Source organism: Carettochelys insculpta, chromosome 30, assembly GCF_033958435.1.
Source record: "Carettochelys insculpta isolate YL-2023 chromosome 30, ASM3395843v1, whole genome shotgun sequence".
NCBI classification, from domain to species: Eukaryota; Metazoa; Chordata; order Testudines; family Carettochelyidae; genus Carettochelys; species Carettochelys insculpta.
This window is the reverse complement of record NC_134166.1, coordinates 12,354,772-12,375,428: the sequence shown is the minus strand read 5'-3', so window position 1 is coordinate 12,375,428 and position 20,657 is coordinate 12,354,772. Positions and strand designations below refer to the sequence as shown.

At 55.7% G+C, this 20,657-nt stretch overlaps 2 protein-coding genes across 4 annotated transcripts; one reads left to right on the top strand and one right to left on the bottom strand.

The window, feature by feature from the left end:
• Positions 1-3,479: 3,479 nt before the first annotated feature.
• On the bottom strand, positions 3,480-10,401 carry COX6B1 (cytochrome c oxidase subunit 6B1). Its single transcript, XM_074981254.1, has 4 exons — positions 10,268-10,401; positions 8,995-9,105; positions 5,393-5,493; positions 3,480-3,727 (listed from the first exon to the last, which is right to left on the bottom strand). The coding sequence occupies exons 2-4, from the start codon at positions 9,098-9,100 to the stop codon at positions 3,674-3,676; spliced, it is 261 nt and encodes an 86-aa protein (XP_074837355.1). The 5' UTR covers positions 9,101-9,105; positions 10,268-10,401; the 3' UTR covers positions 3,480-3,673.
• A 98-nt stretch (positions 10,402-10,499) lies between these two features.
• Positions 10,500-18,970, top strand: LOC142003896 (butyrophilin subfamily 3 member A3-like). Of its 3 annotated transcripts, none has more exons than XM_074981252.1 (5): positions 10,500-10,626; positions 11,137-11,410; positions 15,385-15,459; positions 16,286-16,696; positions 18,597-18,970. In XM_074981252.1, exons 2-5 carry the CDS (start codon positions 11,242-11,244, stop codon positions 18,665-18,667), a joined length of 726 nt encoding a protein of 241 aa, XP_074837353.1. In that variant the 5' UTR covers positions 10,500-10,626; positions 11,137-11,241; the 3' UTR covers positions 18,668-18,970. The 3 variants fall into 3 exon arrangements, with proteins under 3 accessions (XP_074837353.1, XP_074837354.1, XP_074837352.1); XM_074981253.1 differs by having other exon boundaries at positions 10,504-10,626; positions 11,140-11,410; positions 18,600-18,970; XM_074981251.1 differs by having other exon boundaries at positions 10,504-10,626; positions 11,140-11,410.
• Positions 18,971-20,657: the final 1,687 nt, after the last annotated feature.

Genomic DNA, 20,657 nt, shown 5'->3' with positions numbered 1-20,657 from the left:
CTAGGTTGCTGCACCAGGAGGGGCCCACGGTGGAAGTGGGGAAGGGAGAACTGCCCCATGCTGCCCGAAAGCCATGTGGTGCTGCAGCGGGAAGCTTGGGTTGCAGAGGGGTCATGCTGCTGTGAGCTCACACCAAAACACACCTGTTCACGGGCAGAGACCCAGTTCCAGCCTGGCACAGCCCCTGTGAGAAACTGCTCTCCAGCATGAGCTGCTGCCAGCTTTGGACCCCTTCGTGCCTGAGGCTTCACAATAAGGGATGTCCCTGAGTCATGGGACCTCAAAAGCCTCCAGAGAATCAAGCTCTCTAGCTTTTTCTTGCTTTATACCCCTCCCAGCTGGTCTCCTTCTGGGACCCCGCTGTATATAGTGAAATGTGAATCCTGTTTAGCTAAACCTTAACTAGCTATTTTACTAATGTGCTTTACTAGCCAACTGTAACACTATAACACAGGCGTGGGGGGAAGGAGCCCGCTTAGTCTGTAGCTTCACAAAAAAACCAAACAATCCCACAGCACCTTAAAGACCGACAATCTGGCTGCTCCATCCCCTCCTGCGTATCAGGCCCTCTGCAGAGTACTGTGGTGGGCATGGGTGGACGAGCCAGGTAGGACATCCTGGCTAGAAACTACTGACTGCAGCCCCTGGGCCTACAGTGACACAGCTACGTGCATCTAACATGGCACACACAACAGTGGCACAGCTGTAGCACTTGTGTAGACACAATGTACGTGGAGTGCAGGGCCAAGGGCAACTGGTGAGGGAGCACGTGACCCCCCCTAGCCCAGGGAAGGGCTGGGATAACTGCCTTCACCCCCAGCTCTGCCTTTTCCAGTCCCTGCCCCACCCTCCCCCTGGCTCTTCCCCACCATTACTCTGCCTCACCCCCCAACTGATGCAGCCCTGAGGAAGTGGGGCTGGGAATCCGGTGCTGGTGGCAGAAGCCCCGTCCTTCATGCTCCCTGGCAGTAGGCCCAACCATGCAATGCTAGGCTGGTAAGGAGGAGACTGTCCTCATGGCTCCACCAGCACCAGATAACAAAACAGATCTCAGGCTGGTTACAGAAAACTTCGTTGGGCAGCATTTTGTCTGGCAGGAAACTGCTTAGCAATAGTTGGAACTGTGGTGTCCTCACCCTACGGTTATGGGCCTCACTTCCCTATTGCTAGTATCATCGGTCTGGTTTTCACTTACCTGCTATGTACTTAATTTTGCTAAGGGTAAGCCAATTAAGGAGGTGGGGCAGGGTTGGTCGGATAATTCTGTTACCATATCACAAAAACAAGCAGCCCCGTAGCACCCTGAAGACAATTTTATTTATTAGGTAAGGAGCTTTCATGGGTTAAGACCCACTTCATCAGATGACCCACGAAAGCTTCTTACCTAGTACATTGTCAGTCTTTAAGGTGCTGTGGGATTGTTTGGTTTTTTTGTGAAGCTACAGACTAAGCGGGCTCCTTCCCCCCATGCCTGTGTTATAGTGTGTTACAGTTGGCTAGTAAAGCCCATTAGTAAAATAGCTGGTTAAGGTTTAGCTAAACAGGACTCACATTTCACTATATACATCAGGGTCCCAGAAGGAGACCAGCTGGGAGGGATATAAAGCAAGAAAAGAAAGGGAGCCCTGGCACAATGCACCTAGATGGTGCAACAACTAAAATCCAGATGAAGCTGACCTGCTCTGGCCAACAGGAAATTCACCTACCTTGATAAGGATGGGGGGGCATCGCCCCATGTGCTTAGCATGTGTCCTTTGCTGGCCTGGTAATGCTCAATAAAGAGCACTAAGGATATTACTGGCTAAGGCCTTTTCACCCTAAAAGGTCCTGCAAACCCACAGGAAGTTACAGCCTGAGCTGTAGGAGTAGGGTAAGGGGGTAGCCCTGGGGACTGGCTCATGATGTGTCTAGTGGGTGGGAGTGAGACTTTTACATGGGTAACACCAGGCCTGGGCAGGTTCTTCTGTTCTTTACCCTCCTGCTACAAATGGGCCACCTTGTCATTTCCCATCAGCTGGAGGAATGGGGGGAGGGAGGCTGAGTGTCCAGCCAGGGGCTGTTAGCAGGGAGAGCTGCTGTTCCCCTCATCCTGGAGGAAAAGTTGTTCACTCAGGGCTAAAACACCTGAGATCCCCTGGTGGAAGGAGCTCTAGGACTGGGACCACAGGAGGGCATTTCAGGGTGCTGAGAGCTCCTTAGCTCATCTGACAAGGACAGAGGAGACAGTGGTGGCTGAACCCAGACCAACCCAGCTTGGACACAGGGCAGATTTTCCCAAGAGAAGGGAGCTGACCCTTGGAACATCTGCACCAGGGGCAGGACAGATCTTCCAGTGCTCAGAATCCCTCCCTGAACATCAGGCAGATGCCTGTACAAGTTCCACCTTCACTCAACCAGCAGCTGGGGGCTAGAGGCAGGAACCCCCCCAAAGGGCAGGGGTGGGGCAGTGCTGTCTGCCTACAGCCCCCACCCAGCCCCACTCTGCAAGCCCCCCCCAGCCACATACTAGCAGGCTGAGTAGCACCCAGCCAGTCCTTCACACAACCATGTCTAGGCAAAAACCTGTCCATGCTGTGCCTCACACCAGCCACCTCCTTGTGTCCTGCCCCACACCAAGTGGTGAGGAGCCCCAGGAGGCCAGCCTGCACCCCAGTCCTGCTCCAGGGCCCACTGGGGTAGCAGCTGGCAGCTTCTCCACCAAGCCGTGTGCACACACGTCCAGCTGGCTGGCTGAGCTCCCACTGCCCCCGGCCCTTTCTGCAGGAGACCAACACACAGCTCAGTAGGGGGTCAGGCTGCAGCCCCCCACCCCCCCAGACCTCTCCCAGACCCCAGCTGCTCGTCCCCCCATCCAAGCACACCCCATGTCACAGGACCCCCTTGGCAGCCTGCTGCCAGCGCTGCCCCCCACACCCAGCCATCAGTCCAGGAAGCGGCTCCTGTTCCTGTGAGCTTCCTCCAGGTGTTCACTGACGCCCTGTATGAGTGGTGGGTGCTTGCGGGGCGGAGAGAGCATTTGTTCTGCAGGGGTTGGCGCAGAGCCCAGCTCCCAGACTCAGCAGCAGGTGCTGGGTCTTAGGCTTGGACTGTCCAGATGTCTGGCCAAGTCGAGGGAGGAGACAGCTGAGTTATCCCTGGTATCCCCAGGCTGTCATTGGCCCAGGGCAGAGGGTAGCAGTGCTGTGACCCATCACTATTCACTGGTTTGACCGCAGCGGGCTGCCACCCAGGGGGGCTATAACCGGCGAGCTGAGCCGAGCCAGAGCGCCAGAAAATCTGCTCCCCTCGCCGACATGCCCAGAAGGCAGGTGTGAAGGGTGATGAGGGGCCAGCTGCGCCCTCCTCTCAGGCAGGATTCTCCTGGCCTCTTCTCCCAACTGCGGGAGGCGAGTGGGGTCTGGTGGCTGGAGGGGGGGGATTAGGAGAGACTAACTCCTTAGACATCCTATCATGGTGCCCTATGAAAGAGACAAGGATACTGCCAGTTTCATCCTTTTACTTATCCAGGCCTAGACCCTGTCCCATTGTAGAGCACCGCACTCTCCAGCGGACAGGACCAGAGACAAAAATTGAAATCAGAGGATCAGCAAGCGGCATCACACCAAGGGGCTGAGCAGAGCCACTGCCCGCAGGGCAGGAGCGCGCATGTGGCCAACACAGTGACACCAGCCAATTAGATCTTGCCAGGAAAAGTTCCTTCTGCTATGCGTTCATCCCAGGTAGTGACCTGAAAGAGACCAATGGGCAATCAGAGGAAGGTGGGGGAGGGAGGAGACAGTCAGCACAGAGGCTTCCCTTCACATCCCTTCTCAACACCACTTTTTGGCCGCAAAGCCAGAACTTTGATTAGTGCCTCATGGGAGCTGTACTTCAAAAGGCCTCACACTCCCATTCTCCAGTGGGCAGACATCCTGGCTGGACCACAACTCCCATGATGCACCACGGTCTCCTCTTGGAGAGGTAGTTCCATTAGGACAGCTCCTGACTGCATTGAATCATGGGAAATGAAGTGTAGCTATGTAACCCAGGTCATGAAGGGGTCGAAGCCAGAAGGGAAAGCAACAACTCCCATCAAACACTGCGGCAGGGGAGCCAAAGGGAGACACTTCAGATTTAACGACAATCTGATTTTTCCCTGCGAGACAACAATGAATTGGCCTGATTTTCCTTCACAATCACGTGCCCGGGGAGCTGCCTGAGTGGGGGTATTGGAAGTTGGTTGTTACAGTAACGAGGCAGCACCCAGCCACCTTAGCTCAGTGCAGATATGAAAAGCTGGGCCACTGCAGGACAGAGATCTGATGGGGGAAATCTGGATTCCTGGCAGATCTCTGAACAGGTTCTAGAAATACGGCTTCTCAGGGCAAGGAAGAGAGGGCAGCAAGCTCAGAGACAGCCCCAAGATCAACACTGCTGACTCGCTCTAAGCTCCACCCACCCTCCTAGCTGCGTAGTTCCATATGGGGAAGGACAGACAGATGGGGGAAGTCAGGACTCCCGCCTGGGTGAACGGTGCAGCTGTTCGAACTGTCCTCTCCCACAGTGGCACTGAGACCAGGAGGGAGGGGCTGAAGACCCCATGTTTGGCAAAGTGGGGGCAAAGATGGCCTCCATCCATTCAGCTGTCTTCCAGCCACAGGCTGGGGATTCTCAGAGGCTGGGGCTACACTAGCAGCCCCCTTTTGAAAGGGGGATGCTAATGAGGGACTGCCATGCATATGCAGCACCTCATTAGCATATGGGGGCCGCACGCATTTCAAATGTGACACATTTGAAATGCACGCTGCCGGTGTAGACGGGGGCCTTTTGAAAGGACCCCCAGACTTCAGCCACTTCTTCCCATTTGGTTTTGGGAAGAAGGGGCTTTCAAAATTGGGGGATCCTTTCAAAAGGCCCCCTATCTACACCAGCGCTGTGCGTTTCAAACACGTCACTTTCAAAACGCGGGCAGCCTCCATTATGCTAATGAGGTGCTGCATACCCATGGAAGCACCTCATTAACATCTGCCAAAGTGGCTCATTAGCATCCCCCTTTCAAAAAGGGGGGAGCTAGTGTAGCCAAGGCCAGAAAGAAGACTTCCTGTATCCCACAATTCTTTGGGCCTGCAAAGGATTGTGGGAGCTGGGTCACAGGATGATTTTTCAGGTGGAAGTTAAAGGGAGCCATGCAGCTCTAGATCAGACATGTTGCAGCTTCCCAGATATGTTCATCAGCTCCTGTGTCTCGTCTCCAGATGGAATTAACAAGACACAGGCCCAATCCTGCAAGGTGCTGAGCACCCTTTCTCCCACCCCCTATCTAGTAAACCCGGCTTTCCGGCCAAGAATCTTTCAGCCCCTCAGATGAAGGAGACACACCCAAGCAAATGCCCAGCCCTTCCCAGCAACCTACCCAAGAGATGGGACACAGGGACTTGTACACGCGACGGTACCACTGGCAGCATGTGGCATCGGCTCCCCGGGCAGCCATGGCTTTCTCGCAGCGATGGAAGTCTGAAAGAGTTAGAGAGGCGGAGGGGGGTGGTTTTCAAGGCTCGAACTATTCCCCAAAGAGCACAGGCTGATGCTTCCAGGGACACAGGAGCAGTTTCACAGATTCCAAGGCCAAACAAGACCTCCTGTACCAGACAGGCCATAAGATGTCCCTGAATCCTTTCCCAGAGCAGCTTTTTTAGGAAAGCCACCAACATGGATTTTAACTTACACATCACTTCCACTCTGAATTTATCAAGCTCTAACTGCCAGCCCCTGGATGGGCTTAGACCACAGAGCCCATAAATATTTATTCTCCAGTGCAAGAAAACAGGCCCACACTGGATGCAGGCAAATGGTTTTAAATGAAGTTTGAATATTAGCATGAGCAACTAGCCCAAAACATGTGAAAAACACCCCCTCTTGAAGGCTTTGGTAATATAATTCCTTTTGGCAATGAAAGAAAGGATGGCCAAGTGGTTAGGGTACTGTAAGCCTAGAATTGCAGAGGCCTGGAATTAAATCCCTGTTCTGCTGCATGGGCAGTGTCAGATAAGTTGCTTAGTGTTGCTGTACCTCAATTTCCCCTGTTTGTTTAATGGGTGTAAGAGCACTACCCTGATTCACAGAAGCCTGGTGAGGCTAAACCCCTTGAAGCAGAGCCGCTGAGAAGCTGTCTCCCCATTGACTGCAATGTTCTGAACATTTTAGCACCAAATTAAAACGAAAACCTGAACCTTCAAAATTCTCCACGGAATTTGGAGCACTTGGCTCTAAACCATCCCAATGTTTTAGTCTCACTTTTTAATGTAAGTTAATATAAAGTACAAATGTAAACTTTAGACTTGCAACTGAGCCTTTTCCCCTCAATGAAAGGGCTCGTTTGGCCACTTTCCCATTTAAAGTTATCACACTCAACATGTTCCTCCAAAAACCTTCAATTCTGGTGAAACTGCGTTTACCAAGGAAAAACTGATGCATGGAAAAGTTTGAGATGCTCAGATACTGCAGCAATAGGGGTAGGGGGCAGATTAGCACTGAGCCCAGAATCACAGGTGCATGCTGTGTCCTTGAGGATGGCACAAAATAAGGGCTAGCACCTGGCTGTCAATCTCCACTGATCGGCACCTGTGGTGGTTAGCCCTGGAGGGAGCTACACAGATGCTGCCAGCCCTCTCAAGCCCTCAGCCTTCCACTCAAGGAGACTCTCTGGAGAATCAATGATTCAGACACAGCTGGGGATCAGGAACTTCCAGTGCTGAAAAGGCTAATGGAATCCCAGAATGCATAAACAGAAGGAAGTGGGTTTTCCCTTTTGTTGTCAACCCTGGGGTGACCACAGCTGAAGTCCTGTGTTCAGGAAAGATGCTGAGAAGTTGGGGAGGGTTCAGAGAAGAGCCAGGAAAGAGCCTGAAGAGTGACAGACTCCAGGAGGTCAATGGGGTTAGGTTCAGAAGAAGGTTAAAGAGCTACTTGATCCCAATTTGTTAGTATCTGCATCAGAGCTGGAGTTATTACCCACATAATTCCCGCGATACTATCCCGTAAGTGCCTCTTAAATCCAAAGGCTAAAGGACTTAATTCAATTACAGTAGAACCCCAAGATACACACATTTGAGTTGCACGTATCTCGGATTAGCAGGACTGAGTGGCAGGGAGCAGGCTCCTGGCTGCCCACCACTCAGGAGAACCAGGAAACTGACCAGCACAGCAGCCCTGGTCAGTTTCCTGGCTCCTGGACATGGCTGGCAGCCTGGAGTCAGGCACCAGCTCCCTGCCATTCACAGGGGCAGGGAAACTGACCAGCACTACTGCACTGGTCAGTTTACCCCTCCTGTCAAGGGCAGCAGAGTCAGGTACTGCCATTGACAGGAGTGGGGAAACTAATCAGCACAGCAGCACTGGTCAGCTTCCCCTCTCCTGTGAGCTGCAGGCAGCCCAGAGCCCTGATGTGCTGCTCAGTTTCCTGACTCCCCAGAGTTATGCAAATTTTGACTTACACGGGGTTGCACAAGAATACAACCTCCACATAAGTCAGGGGTTGACTGTACTCTAAACACACTTATTTAATAGCACTGACAAGCATTTGACTGAGATACTTACAACCACGCTACACCCAAGGGCACTTCAGCCCAAGGCAGGGATGCACTTGGGATGCCACAGCAGCATAGCTACAGCACTTATGGGAAGAAGCGCTCTCCTATCCACGGAGTAAGCCCCCTGCCTGGAGGAACTAGCTGTGTCTCATTTATTTCTCTCATTACCAAGAAACGATGTTTCCAAAGCTGTTGAGAGGATTTTTTTTTTTTTTAAATAAGATGAGTATTATTTAGGCCTCCTATGATAAATCAAAAGGCCCAGAGCTGTGTCCTCCCTTGCAGTGCTGGAAACCAGAGGCAAAGGCGATATGGTTAAATACCCATGCCACAAACTGAATTTGATGGTTCTCTTCCCTTCGCAGAGCAGAGTAATTCCCATTTTCCATCTTTCACAGATATTTGAATGAAACCTGCTGCACTATTACTCACACAGGCCCTGCTGAACAACTCACATGAGTAACAGGAGTTACTTTGCATCTCAGCAACAACGTGGGGAAAATGAGGCTCTCTTTGGACCACCTGAGGATGCAGCATTCAGGATGGATTGCTCAGGCCTAGACACCACCACCCTTGAGTCCAAGCAGCTCCATCAGAGCACCTAATGAAACCCTGTTAAGTTATTAACCAAACTCCCCTCCCTCAATCATCTTTTGACTTATCTTGGGGGCAGGATTTCTGTGCCATGTGCTGTACAACACCTGCCAAGTCAACAGTCTGACTGTTGCCTGAAGCTTGGGGTGCATCTGCCAGAACTTTATTTCCTGGCTTTTAGAGGGTTAAGTTTAGTTCCTCCCCACATTCTGGAGGGCAAGAGACAACACAAGTCTGCTTTAAACACTGCATTAACAAGCCCACTGACATGCACTTAATAGAAAGTGAAAAAAATTGTTACTGGGCTCAAGAGCTGGGTGACATTCTCCAGCCTAGTTATCCAGGAGGTCAGACAGTGAGGTAATAAGCCCTTCTGGCCTTTAAATTTACTTATCACCCCAAGGGGTCTTCAAAGGGTCTACGAACCAGGTGGAGAGCCCGGCAAACCTGCCCATACCTACTTTATATCTGCAGACCATGTTTGTGGATTGGCTGTGGATAGAAAATTTGTATCCATGCAGAGCTTTAAGCACATGCAGAGGTAAGCAGGTTCTTAAACCTTTGAGGGCTTCAGGGTATAATTCCTTCAAGGCAAAGACTATTATCATTATCACTGAGCACCCAGCATCTAGTGGCCTTAATCCAGCGTGCTACCAATTAGAAGAGGGGACAGCAACTGTTTCATTACCTCAGCATTTTTAACTAAACAATTTGCAGACTGGGGCAATATAAACTATCATTAAGAAGCAAAACTGCCTAGGCTGTTAGCACACACTAAAGTGAGCTAGCTACATCAGAGGTCGCATATCTGGTTGCTAACAGCCTCTCTCACCGAGGTAGTTCTGCCAGCAGTTACGAGTCTGGTTCTGATTTGGGAACCTGCTGTCAAAGGGAGCAGTTTTGTAGTTGTCCAGCTTGGCCTGGATGTCGTCAGCCATTTTTCCTGTTCGAGAGAGAGAGAGAGAAAATTTGTACAGTGGTAATACCCAAGATCCATAACAGGACCTGCTCCTGCTCTGGCCCTGTTGTGCCAAGCACTGCCCAGACCCACCAAGAAACAATCCCTACCCCGAGGAGCTAACAGTTTAGCCCCAACAAATCCTGAGCTTTGAGCAGCAACAGCTTCCCACAAAGCATGAGGATCGTCTGATCAAAGGCTTCACACCCCTTTGCTCTGGGACCAAAAGTGTGTTATAGCTACAGCTGATTTCCCACCTCTGGGATGCAGCAAGCAGAGCCCCCTCAAGCTGCCAGTGCCACCTGTTTGTAACACCCCCAAGTCAAACAACCCAGATAACGTGGTGCAGTGACCAGAACAGACACCTACGTTACACAGCTTTTACAGAGTGGGGGTTACGCTACAGGTTGCACCTTCCTGGTCCAGCACAGTCAGGACCTAACGTGTCCCAAACAGGAGAATTTGCTAGCTCGGGAAGATCCAGGGCTTTTGCCATCAGGCAGCCCAACAGTCCTGCCTCAAATTCCCAGAGCCGCTGTCGGGCTCTGGCCCTGCTCCAGCTCAGGTCCACGGATGCCCGTCTGGCCACAGGCCCGGGACACTCCAGTCCTGGAAGACCCGTGGCCCTGCCCTTGTTGCTGGAGAAGAGACAGGCGGATTTAAGAGGTGGCCCGCGAGGCGGGTCCCACGACAAATCTTTCCTCCTTCCCCACCGGGGCGGGCGGCGTTACAGTTTAAGCCTCTCGGAACGACAAGATGCGGCTCCATTGCCCGCCGGGGCAAAGCGGCAGAGCCCGCCGCAGGGAGACGCTCTGCGGTCCCGTGTCGTCCCCCCGCCCCAGCGCCTGCACCCGGGCCAGGCCCCGAGAGACACGGACGGCGGGAAGGTCCGGCCCCGGCCACGGACCCGGGACCCCCCCCCCCGACGCGGGGCAGCCCTCGGGCCGGCACCACACGGCGGAGTGACCCCCCTCCCCCCCACGGGCCGGGCGGCCCCGCCCACGCCGGACGAGGGGTCAGGGCTGAGCCGAGGGGGCTCAGGGCTGAGCCGAGGGGGCTCAGGGGCTCCGGTTGGCGCGAGGGGCCCGGGGCGGAAGGGGAGGGTCTGGGGGCGATGGGGGGAGGGGAAGTGCGGTCCCGGCCTCACCCGGGCAGCGGCGGGAGAAGCGACGGCTCTTCCTGAAAGTGACTTTCACCCGAGCTCGACGGCCTCAGACCGGAACCACAGAGACCAGTACGGCTAGAGCGGCGCTGGAAGTGACGGTTTATCACCGAGAGGAAGCGACGCCCAGGGGGTTCGCAGACTAGAGCGTCGCCGGGGAGGATGATAGAGACGACAGGGCGGGCTAGAGCGGCACCACACCTGGCTGGCGAGCTGCGCGGGCGGGGCGGTGTTCCTCGCGGGAGTCTGAACCTCCAGCTGTTACCATACTACAGCACCTAATACAATGGCGGCTATCGTAATGCACCTAATAAACAGGCCAGCTCCTGCTGCTCAGCTTCCAGGTGAGCCCGTCCTGACTAGGCTGGGGATTTCGTGAAGGGTGTCACCGAGTCACTAGCTCCACCTGCAACCCCTCTGCCCTGAGTGCTTCCATAGGCAACGCCGACCCAGCTCCAGCCCTAAGATCCACTAGTACCAGGTTCAAGCCCCCCTGTGAGCAGCTACACACGGCTGTAAAAGGCCTGGCTGCTGAGGGCAAAGCTGGGCTGCTTCTCCAGGGTAACCAGCACCAAAGGTGGTCTGGGAAAAAGTCCTTAGAACGTAAACGTGCCTTTGCTGTACTGCTAAGGACTCGCTGTCTGTGTGGGAGTCTGGGCCCTACCTGGTCAGCTGAGCCAGTCCCTCCTAAAGGAAAGAGTCTCTCAGACAAGTGGGATTAAATGGACAAAAGCAGATCACCCACTGAGGGGTATCATCTTTTCCCCCCAACACTGGAGAGTTGGACAAACAGAAAAGCTTTCAGTAAATTAAGCAATGCTTGCGGTATGACAGCACAGCTTATTTCTTGACAGCAGGGAAAGATCCCAGCGGGTGGCCACTCTTTTGCACCGCTGCTCTTTCGGTGCAGCATCCCTCAGTGATAGCGTGGGGTGTCCAGTAAGTTCACCACTCAGCCCATGCGGCGAATGGGACCCTGCACTGTGACACATAGCGGGGTGGCCAACCTGCGGCTGTCGAGCTCCTCCTGCGAGCCGCACGCGAGGAGTGCCATCGGCCTGCCCTGCGCACATGTGGGAGAAGAGCGCAACAAGAGCAGCTCCAGCAGTGGCCTCGAAGGTGGCTCTGGTGAGTCGCCAGCATTGAATAAGAACAGGCGGTTGGGCATCCTGGCTCTGCGGGAGGGCATTTACTTAGAGCTGGGGGCTGGGAGTGCCTGGCTGCTCTGTCAAGTTTTGTATAATACAGTGTGGTGAATATGGAAAGACGACAGCCGCAAGTGTGGCGATCTTGGAGCTCCGGTTGGATACCGCTGCGACAGTGCAAAGAATAGCCCAGGGGCAGGGGTGGGAGAGGAGAGTGAACTAGCTTCTCAATCGGTGTGTCTGGGGGCAGGCGAGGGGGGGCACGAAGAAACAGCAGAGCCACTGGTGTAAAAAATAAAGTGTCCTACACTCCTCAGGCTCCTGGGTAGAGGGAAGGCAGGAGCCAATGTCCTGCAGTAGCAGGTTTGGGGAGACTGCTGCTCCCCACCCCCGTGTGAATCTCCCAATGATGCCCCAGTGGAAGAATCAAAACAAAAAGCAGTCAAGTAGCACTTTAAAGACTAGCAAAATAGTTTATTAGGTGAGCTTTCGTGGGAAGAATGTGTCTATTGAGACAGCTGCCGTTGCTTGGGGAGGTGGTGTTCTTACAGGTTATGCCCTGCCACTGTCGTGCTACAGTGTAGGCTCTCACTCCTACTACAACCAGCATAGACACAGCACCTTAGGGAGCATTTACATGGAAAACCCACACAGGGACCGCTCCATGTCACCGGGGTGTGAAAAATCCACACCTCTGCGAGACAGTGAAACCAAACTAACCCTTAGGGTCGGCAGTGCCAGGTCAGTGGAAGGATTCTTCTGTCCCCCTAGCTACTGCCTCTGGGAGGCGGGTGGGTTAAGTACAGCCAAGGGAGAGCCCATGCCATGGACAGGGTGTGGTGTGGAGGGCACAATGGGGATCAGTACGTATTTGAGAACTAAACCCTCAATGAGAGACCTGAGCTGCTCAGAGACAGGGGATGAAGAGAAGCAGCCAGAGCACTCGGACACATCTCTGCTTAGGGCTTAGTTCTTTGGTCTTAACAGAGAACAAAAGGCCCTGCATCTCCTCCCTCTGCACAGCCCCCTGCTCGCCCCATCCGTGGTGAGACCCAGGGAGGTGGGAGGCTCAGGGTTCTCACCGAGGGCCCAGAGATGGGCCAGGACCCCAGGGGAGGGGAATCACTCTCAGAGCTCAGCTCCAGACCACCTCTCTGGGAGGGCCTCCCACCATAAGCCTTGGACAGAAACACCCCCCTCCTCGCCCTGCCACCAACCCCACACATGGCTCCTGGTACTGAGAGGAGTGCAGGGGAAAGCAGAAAAGAGGCAAGAAAACCAGAGAAAGGAGAGAGGGAGGAAAAGGGAAACAAGGAGGAGACCTCATGTCCCCAGGGGGTGTCAGGGACAAGGCCCAGAAGGAGGAATTCGGCCACTTCAGGCTCATGTTTTCCCTGCCTACAATTCAGCTGGCGCCAGGTGGCTCAGAGGGAGCAGGATCCCAGCCCAGCAGAGGCGCTGACCTTCCAAATAGGGATGTCTGTTTTCCAGCCAGCTCAGTGAAAGACCAGGAGAAAACTCCAAAGGGAGTTCTCCTGGTGCTCACCTGTGGGAACAGGAACTCTCTCTCATTCCTCCAGGAGAGATCTCGGGAAGGAGAGTTTCTGAAACAAAGCCACAGGGTCTCTGGGGCTGCCCCAGCCCTGGACGTTTGTCCTATCCAGCTGACATCAGGGTCTCTCTGTGAGGTCACCACTTCCCCACCACCTTTGACCAACAGGCTGAGGTTCTTCCAAAGGTCTTTGTGATGTCACTGCCACACCCACCCTTCCCCTGCAGGGCTGATGTCCTGCCACTGGCCAGCCACACTGGTTGTTTCAGCTACCGCCTCTGGACCAGCCCATGCAATGAGGGCTCCTTCCAGGCCCCAAGCCAGCCACCCAGTAACACATCTGAGGCTGCGCCCCAGGACACACTCAGCTGTTGGCCAGAAGAGATAACTGGACGATCTAATCTGACTCTCTGCATAGCACAGGCCTGTGTAGCACAGCAGAGAGTTTTTGACCAGACACACTCCAGAAAGGAATCTAGTCTGTTCAAAGATACCAGGAGATGGAAAATCCATCATATTTCTTGATGGTTTGATCCTTTGGTCAATCAACCTAATTGTTGAACTTTTTTGCCTTATTTCTAACATGAATTGCTCTGCTTTCAGCTTCCTACCCTGAGGTCCTGCTGTGCCTTTCTCTGCTCCATTACAGAGCCCTCTGAGACCTGACAAACCAGAAAAAAATGCCTTGCATGTTGAATAGTAACAGAGAGTGAGCCCTGCTAGTCTATACACTATCAAAACAAAAAGCAGTCGAGTAGCACTTTAAAGACTAGCAAAAAAGCTATTTTGTTAGTCTTTAAAGTGCTACTTGACTGCTTTTTGTTCAGAAAAAAAATGATCAAGGTGAACGAATCAGCAAGTGGAGGGGTGAGGGGGGAGTCAAGAATTAGATAAAGCCAAGTATGCCAAAGAGCCCCTACAATGACTTGGGGCTCTTTGGCATACTTGGCTTAATCTAATGATTGACTCCCCCCCCCAACTCCGCCCCTGCCCCTCTGCTCTCTGATTTGCTCACCTTGGTAATTTTTTTTTCTGATTTGTCAACTTTGATTACTGTTTTTGGTTCTCTGTGCCTTAATTATTGAGTCTGTTCTGTTCTGGCTATGGTCTGAAGAAGTGGGTCTGTCCCACGAAAGCTCATCACCTAATAAATTATTTTGTTAGTCTTTAAAGTGCTACTGGATTGCTTTTCTGTTCTGGTCGCAGAGTCTCAAGTTGCTAGCAGCTGGTTAGAGCCAGACTAGGGAGGTTGGGAGGGGGACCGCTGGTGGCCGCAGGCCTGATGGAGGTGAGCCCATCAGGGAGGCTGGTGACCTGCCAGCTCAGAGATCTGACCTCACCTGGTCCGGCAATCTCCCTTGTTCGGCTTGTTCCCGCCGGCTCCTGAACGTTCCGGACCGCGGGGGGGGGGGGGGGGGGGGTCGCGCTCGGGGTGTGTCTACACGGGGAACTGTGGTCCGGTTTGTTCCGGTTGATTTTCTAGCACCGGATTTGTAAAGCCCCAGCCCCGGCCCCAGCCTTCCAGTCATGCGTCCATCGCTGCCTGGGCGGGGCAGCTGGGGGTAAGCGGACAAGTGATTCCCGGGCAAAGGGAAACCCCCCAACCAGCCTGCCAGCGCCGTCTGTGGATCCGCCCGCAGGCGGAGCGGGTGCTGGGGCAGGTGCCGCAGAGGGAGGCTCTGGGAGCCGGAGGCAGCTCCCTGCAGGCTGCGGCCCTGGGCAGGGGGCGCGTCCCCAGGACAATGGTTTGCAATGACCCCCCGACGCTGCCGGGATGGGGGGCACTGAGCGGCCCAGCTGCAGGGGGCGCGTGTCGCCGGGTCCCCGGGCTGAGCCGGGCGCTGGTTTTAACAGCCCAAAAGCGCCGGCTGTGTCCGGCTTCACCCCCAGCGGCAGCTCTGCGCCCCCTGGGGCTCTTCCAGCGCCGGAGCGGGGCAGCACCGCCCGGCTGGGCTCGGAGCCCCGCGTGGGGCGGATCGGGGTGCGGGTACCCGGGGCGGGGAAGCCGCAGGCGGGGTTCAGCGGAGAGTCAGAAACCGGCCCGGGGCGGGGCGTTAACTGCGGAGCGAAACAAAAAGTTTCAAGTCGGGCACGAATCAGCGGCGGAGCTGCTGGGCGGTGGTTGGACCCGCCAAATTCAACCCCCTGAACCACGCAGCCGGCCGGTAGGGGCGATCCGGGGGGCGGGGAGCGGGGGCAGTGACGGGCGGTGGAAGGTTCCCATGGGGCAGGGGGCTGGCGATGGGGAGGTGGGGGCAGTGACTGGCCGTGGAAGGTTCCCACGGGGCCGACGCCGGGCGATGGGGGACCCGGGGACAGCTCAGGCCCCGCGCCCCGTCCTTGCGGGCAGACGCTGGGTCCGGCTCCTGCTAACGGGGTCCCCCTCCCCCCCCGGTCTCTTCCAGCTGCTTTCGGCCCCTGCACCGCGATGGCCCCGGGCCGCGCCCTGCCCCTGCTGGCCGTGTGTGGGGCGCTGTGGGGTGAGTACCGCCTCCTGCCGGGGGCCCCGTGTTCTGTCCGCTCACAGCGGCCGGCGGTGCGGGGTGTGGGGCAGAGCCGCTCCGGGCCCGCGGGGGGGCAGCATTGGGGGGCTGCTGGGCTGGCCCCAGTGGGGGAGGGGCTCGAGCTTTCCTCATTTGCAGACCCCCAGGAACCCGGCCTGGAGCTGCGGGCCCGGCCCGGCCCCGCCCCGGGGCCCGGCTGGAAGCGCTGCCCGCCCGGGGGGCCCGGAGATCCGCGGGGCAGCGGCCGCTGCAATGCGTGAGGGACTCGCTGTGAGCTGAACGGCGGGGCGGGCTACTGCCTTCTGATTGACTGTCGGCCTCACGGCCCTGCCCCCACCTCCCCTGGGAACAAGGGGGCGCCCCTCTGCCGCGGGAGGTTCCGGGGAGCTGCTCGTGTTCATGGCAGAGAAAGCTGGGAACCAGCCTGCTCCTGGCCACGCCCACATCGTTAGGTCCCGCCCCCTGCCGGAGCTGGGAGAGAACCCAGGAGTCCTGCCTTGGAGCAGCAGAGGCTGGGAGGAGTGTTGTCTAGTGGTTAGACCCGGTGGGACTCAGAGCCAGAACTCTTGGGTTCTCTTCCTGCCTTTGTCACAGGCTGTCCGGGTGACCGTGCGTCAATCCGTGCCTGGCCTTCTAGCCTCAGTCTCCCCATCTGTGTAATAAATTGTGACCCTGCTGTGTCACTGCAGCCCAGACCTCTGGGGTTGCTGCAGGGTGGGTGGAGCAGGACTGCAGCTGAGACCTGCAGCTCCCACTCCCCAGCTCTGGAGAGAATCCCTGTCCCATCCCCATCCCCCTTCAGGACTCATCACAGCTGAGTTGCCCGTCGCTGCTCGGTTCGGGGGGGACATCACCCTCAGTTGCCTCTTCCGCTTCCATCCCGGGATGAACTTCCAGCACCTGACACTCACCTGGCAGAAAGAACAGGAGGGGGCAGAGGCGTTGGTGGTTCACAGTTACCATTACGGGAGGAACCAGCTGGAGACACAGGACGCGGCTTATAGGAACCGGACCTGGCTGGATGCAGAGGGGCTGGCCCGGGGGAACGGGTCCCTGGTGCTGAGGGACGTCCGCAGGCAGGATGAGGGCGTCTATCTCCGCCACGTCACCTCGGCGCTGGGCGAGACACTGACAATGAGACAACTCACAGTGGTTCAAACCAGCTGCATCCCGACCGGGGTGGCGGGGGTGGAGAATGCGGGCAATGCTGCAGGTGAGTGTGGGGGGGAGCCCGTGGTGGGGCACAGGGGGTTGCAGGTCAGGACTGAGTGGTGCCAGCAGAGCCGTGGGGTGGGAGGGTGAAGCCCTAGAGCAGGCGTCGGTACCTTTCCCAGGCAGAGTGTTGAAATTTGACCCTTCGACCTCTAGGTACGGTCCGAGTGCTGGTGATAGTTTTAAAGTCACTAATTGTCCTGCTCACAGATGCTTCATTCATAAATAGCTGACGAGGCAGAGCATTACCTACCGCTTAGGGTGATCATTGGCCTTGCTCTGCCTTGAAGTCATCCCCACCCCTGCCTCTATGTGTCTAAAGCCCTATACAGCCTGTCCCTTCCCACTGCCCCATCATGGAGATGGGTCTGCTCCCCGCAGACAGGGCTTCCTCCCCTCCCACTACAGGTCAGGCAAAGCCTCCCTCCCAGCTGAGCTGAGCCCTCCCGAGGGCAGTGGGTGGTGGGCACAGGGGGGATAAGCCAGTACCCCCATCAATAACCAGCCACCGAGCTGGGCTCTGCACACCCCCATCAGCACCCCAGCATCTTGAGCCCGGAGATGCATCTCCCCCTCCTGGCAACAGCTGGCCACCCTCTGCACCCCACTCACCTTCTCCACAGCAATAACATATTGGGCTGGACATCCAGCATAAACAGCAGTGACACCCTCCCCTCCCAGCATCATCCCCCTGTGCCAGGAGCATATTCACTCTGCCCCAGCAACAGCTGGGGCCCTGGCAGCCTGCACAGGGAGCAGGTCAGTTCCTGCCACTGCACCACCCCGGGGGTCCAGTGATCCCAGCCCTGCACTCCGGTCCCCTCCCATGCTCCATGGGGGAGGAGGGGGTTGGAGCCCCAGCTGCATGCTGCTCTAAATCAGCTTGTTTACCCAGAGTGGAATTCATGCTGGAGATTGCTGAGCCCTGCCCTAGACTGGGACAGTCAGTCACACTCCTCTTCACTGAGCTGCATCACCAGCTGCCCTGGATCGGGTTGTGGTGGTTCTGTGACAATCAGGATCTATCTTAGGCTGACCCTGGGCATTAGGTATAGCTAAGGCCTAGCCGAGAGGCACATTTACTGCCAGCTGGTGGCCCCCAGCCTGACAGAGGCTGTGTCATCTACCTTCTGAGTTACCAATGGGCAGCTCGTGGACTGTCAAGGGCTCTAGAATAAACAGGAATATCTTGTTCACTTTCTATCGTCGCTATTGCTGTATGAAATATGCTTCTCTGGAAACAGTCACCCCACAAAGAACAATGATATTCAGAAAAGGGCAACAAAAATGATGAGGGGTCTGGAACAGCTGCCACCTAAGGGCAGATCAGAAAGTCGGGGACTTTTCAGCTTAGAGAAGAGGAGATGGGGCGGGGGTATCACAGAGGTTTGTAAAAGCAGGACTGGTGTGGAGAAGGTGAATAAGGAAAAGTTATTTACCTGTTCCAATAACACAAGAACTAGGGGTCACCAAATGAAATTGTTAGGTAGCAGGTTCAAAACAAACAACTATTTCGTCACACAGTGCACAGGCAACCTGCGGAACGCCTGGCCAGAGGACATTCTGAAGGCTGGGGCTTTAACAGGCTTTAAAAGAGAACTCTGAGTTGATAGCAAACAGATCCCCCATTGGCTGTTGGCCAGGCTCAGCAGAAAGGGTGGCCCTAGCCTGTGTTTGCCAGAAGGTGGGAATGGGCGACAGGGGGATGGATCCCTGGATGATTACTTGGTCTGTTGGTTCCCTGTGAGACACCTGGCATTGGTCACTGTCAGAGGACAGGAGACTGGGCTAGATGGACGTTGGGTCTGACCCAGTTGGGTCATTCTTACGGAGTCTGGGCCTTGACCAAGAAAATTGGACCTAGAGGAAACATAATTGCCTCCCCATTTTCTCTCTCGCAGCAGGGCTGGGCAGCAGCTGGGTCCCTTTGCTGGGTCTGGGCCCAGTGCTGATCCTACCCCTTCTCAGCTGACATCACTGGAAGCCCTGTGCAGACATGTCTTGACCTGCCAGGATCATTTGGGCCCTGAGCCCCGTCGAAGAGACCGATGTGCAGGAAGCCAGATCCTGGGACCAGATCCTGCATGTCTGTGCTGAGCAAAATGGGCCCAACCTCCTGGTGACATCTCTGGGGCACAGGCCCCGGGCTGCTGGGCTGGATTCAAGGGCAATGAAGATTTTCTTGAGACAGAGCTGCTACAAACACCATGAAGTTGTTCTTGGGCAGAATTCAGCTTCGTGATGGGATTGTGATGTGTGTCGCACAATGTGTGCAGTGTGAGGTATCATTAAAAAGCCTTGTCGGAGTTTCACAGAAATACAGTGTGTGGTTGGTGGCCCCTCGCAGCCGGCCTTTCCAGGCAGCAAAGGAGCAGCCCTACCTGGTCAGAGAGAAGCTGATGGTCCCTCCAGAAGGACCCACTCTCCCAGGAGTTGCTCAGGGAGGGCACATGCACAGCCTAACACCCCCCACCCCGCCGCCCCAGGTCACATCAAGAATCCTTCCAGCCACTGGACATAAGGTATCAGAGGGGCAGTGACATCACCACCTGGCCTTTCCCTTGTCCCATCGCAGCCCTGGCAGAGGGGCTGGAAGTGAAATACTCTGAAGCAGGGAGAGTGGTCCCAGCCGGGGAAGGAATCCAGCCTGTGTGCCCAGAGCTATGAGGTGCCTATGACACAGGCAGCTGGGTTCAAATCTAGCTCAGTCCAGAACTGAGACTGCAAAGTTTTTATTTGTCACAGACTCTGCTCCCCCTTCCGGCTTCTTAACATCCGTGCTCCGGGTTAGTAAATCTGCAGTCACGTGCTGGAGGAATCACAGCCCAGATTACAAAGGCTGCTGCCTGTCCACTTGCCTTTGTCCAAGGGGGGATGCACTAGGCAAAGGGGCAGGAGCGGGGTCAGAGGGTTTATTTCCGGGCTGGAGTGCTGGGCTGGTGTATCTCGGGGAAATGGGTGAGTGGCTCAGTGGCATTCCTGCAGCTGAGCTGGGTGTGGGGGCTGCACAGGCTGCTGGGTGAGTGATAACAGCATCTGGAGGGGTTTGTGGACTGTCACTGGCCCAGTGTTGCGAGAGGCAGCCCAGTGCTGAGAGTTAAGGGGGTGCACATTGCACCCCAGGGATCCTGTCACAGCAGGTTTTCGCCATTGTCTGTTGGGGATGCCTACAACTTTCAGACAGAGGGGAGGGCCCCCTGGGGTATCCCAGACATACGCAGCGGCTCCCCAGAACACAAATTGCAAACCAGTGGTGTAGCTGACTGGCCACAGGGCCCTGGTGCAGCCGGCGTAGCTGACAATGCAGTTCCAGGCGTGTGCTCCAAGCTGGTGATGCTTAGTGCTCGCTGTGTGCAAACGGTACGGCCACCACCTCTGCTGAACATCATACGGCCACACTGGCGTGTAAATATGTTCATCGCCACAGAGCCCTCGTGCACATGTGCTTTAGCCAGTGAATGTCTTAATGTGTTCACGCTGATAGCGCCCACCCCAGTCCCAGGCCCTTGTGTACAGCTGGGGCAGACCATTTGGTCCAGCTGGTCCCATATTTAAGCACAAGCAGTTTTGCTGGGCAAGGAAAGGCAGATGCCTGGGGTCCAGGCACACCCTGCTCACAAGCTCAGGGCATTTTTCACACGACAGGTAGGGTGCAAATTCAGCCAGAATTGGGGAGCATTTTCCGAGGGGTTTCCACTTCCCAGTTCGGGTGTGGGAGCCGGGCGGTGGTTTTTTCCCAGGACAGATGTGAGATGGTGTCACACGGTGCCCTGCCCCAGGAGCGGGGAGAGGCAGGAAGAAGTGGTGGGGGGGGAGTCCAGGGCAGAAGGGAGAGGAGAGGATCGTGCTGGTTCCTAACAGCCCCTTGACCCAGTCGTGGGCACCACAGCAGTTGCTCAGGTCCTGCCCTCTTCTGCACAGAGACTTTCTGATTTCCCTGGTGCGGGGAGTTGACCTCTGAT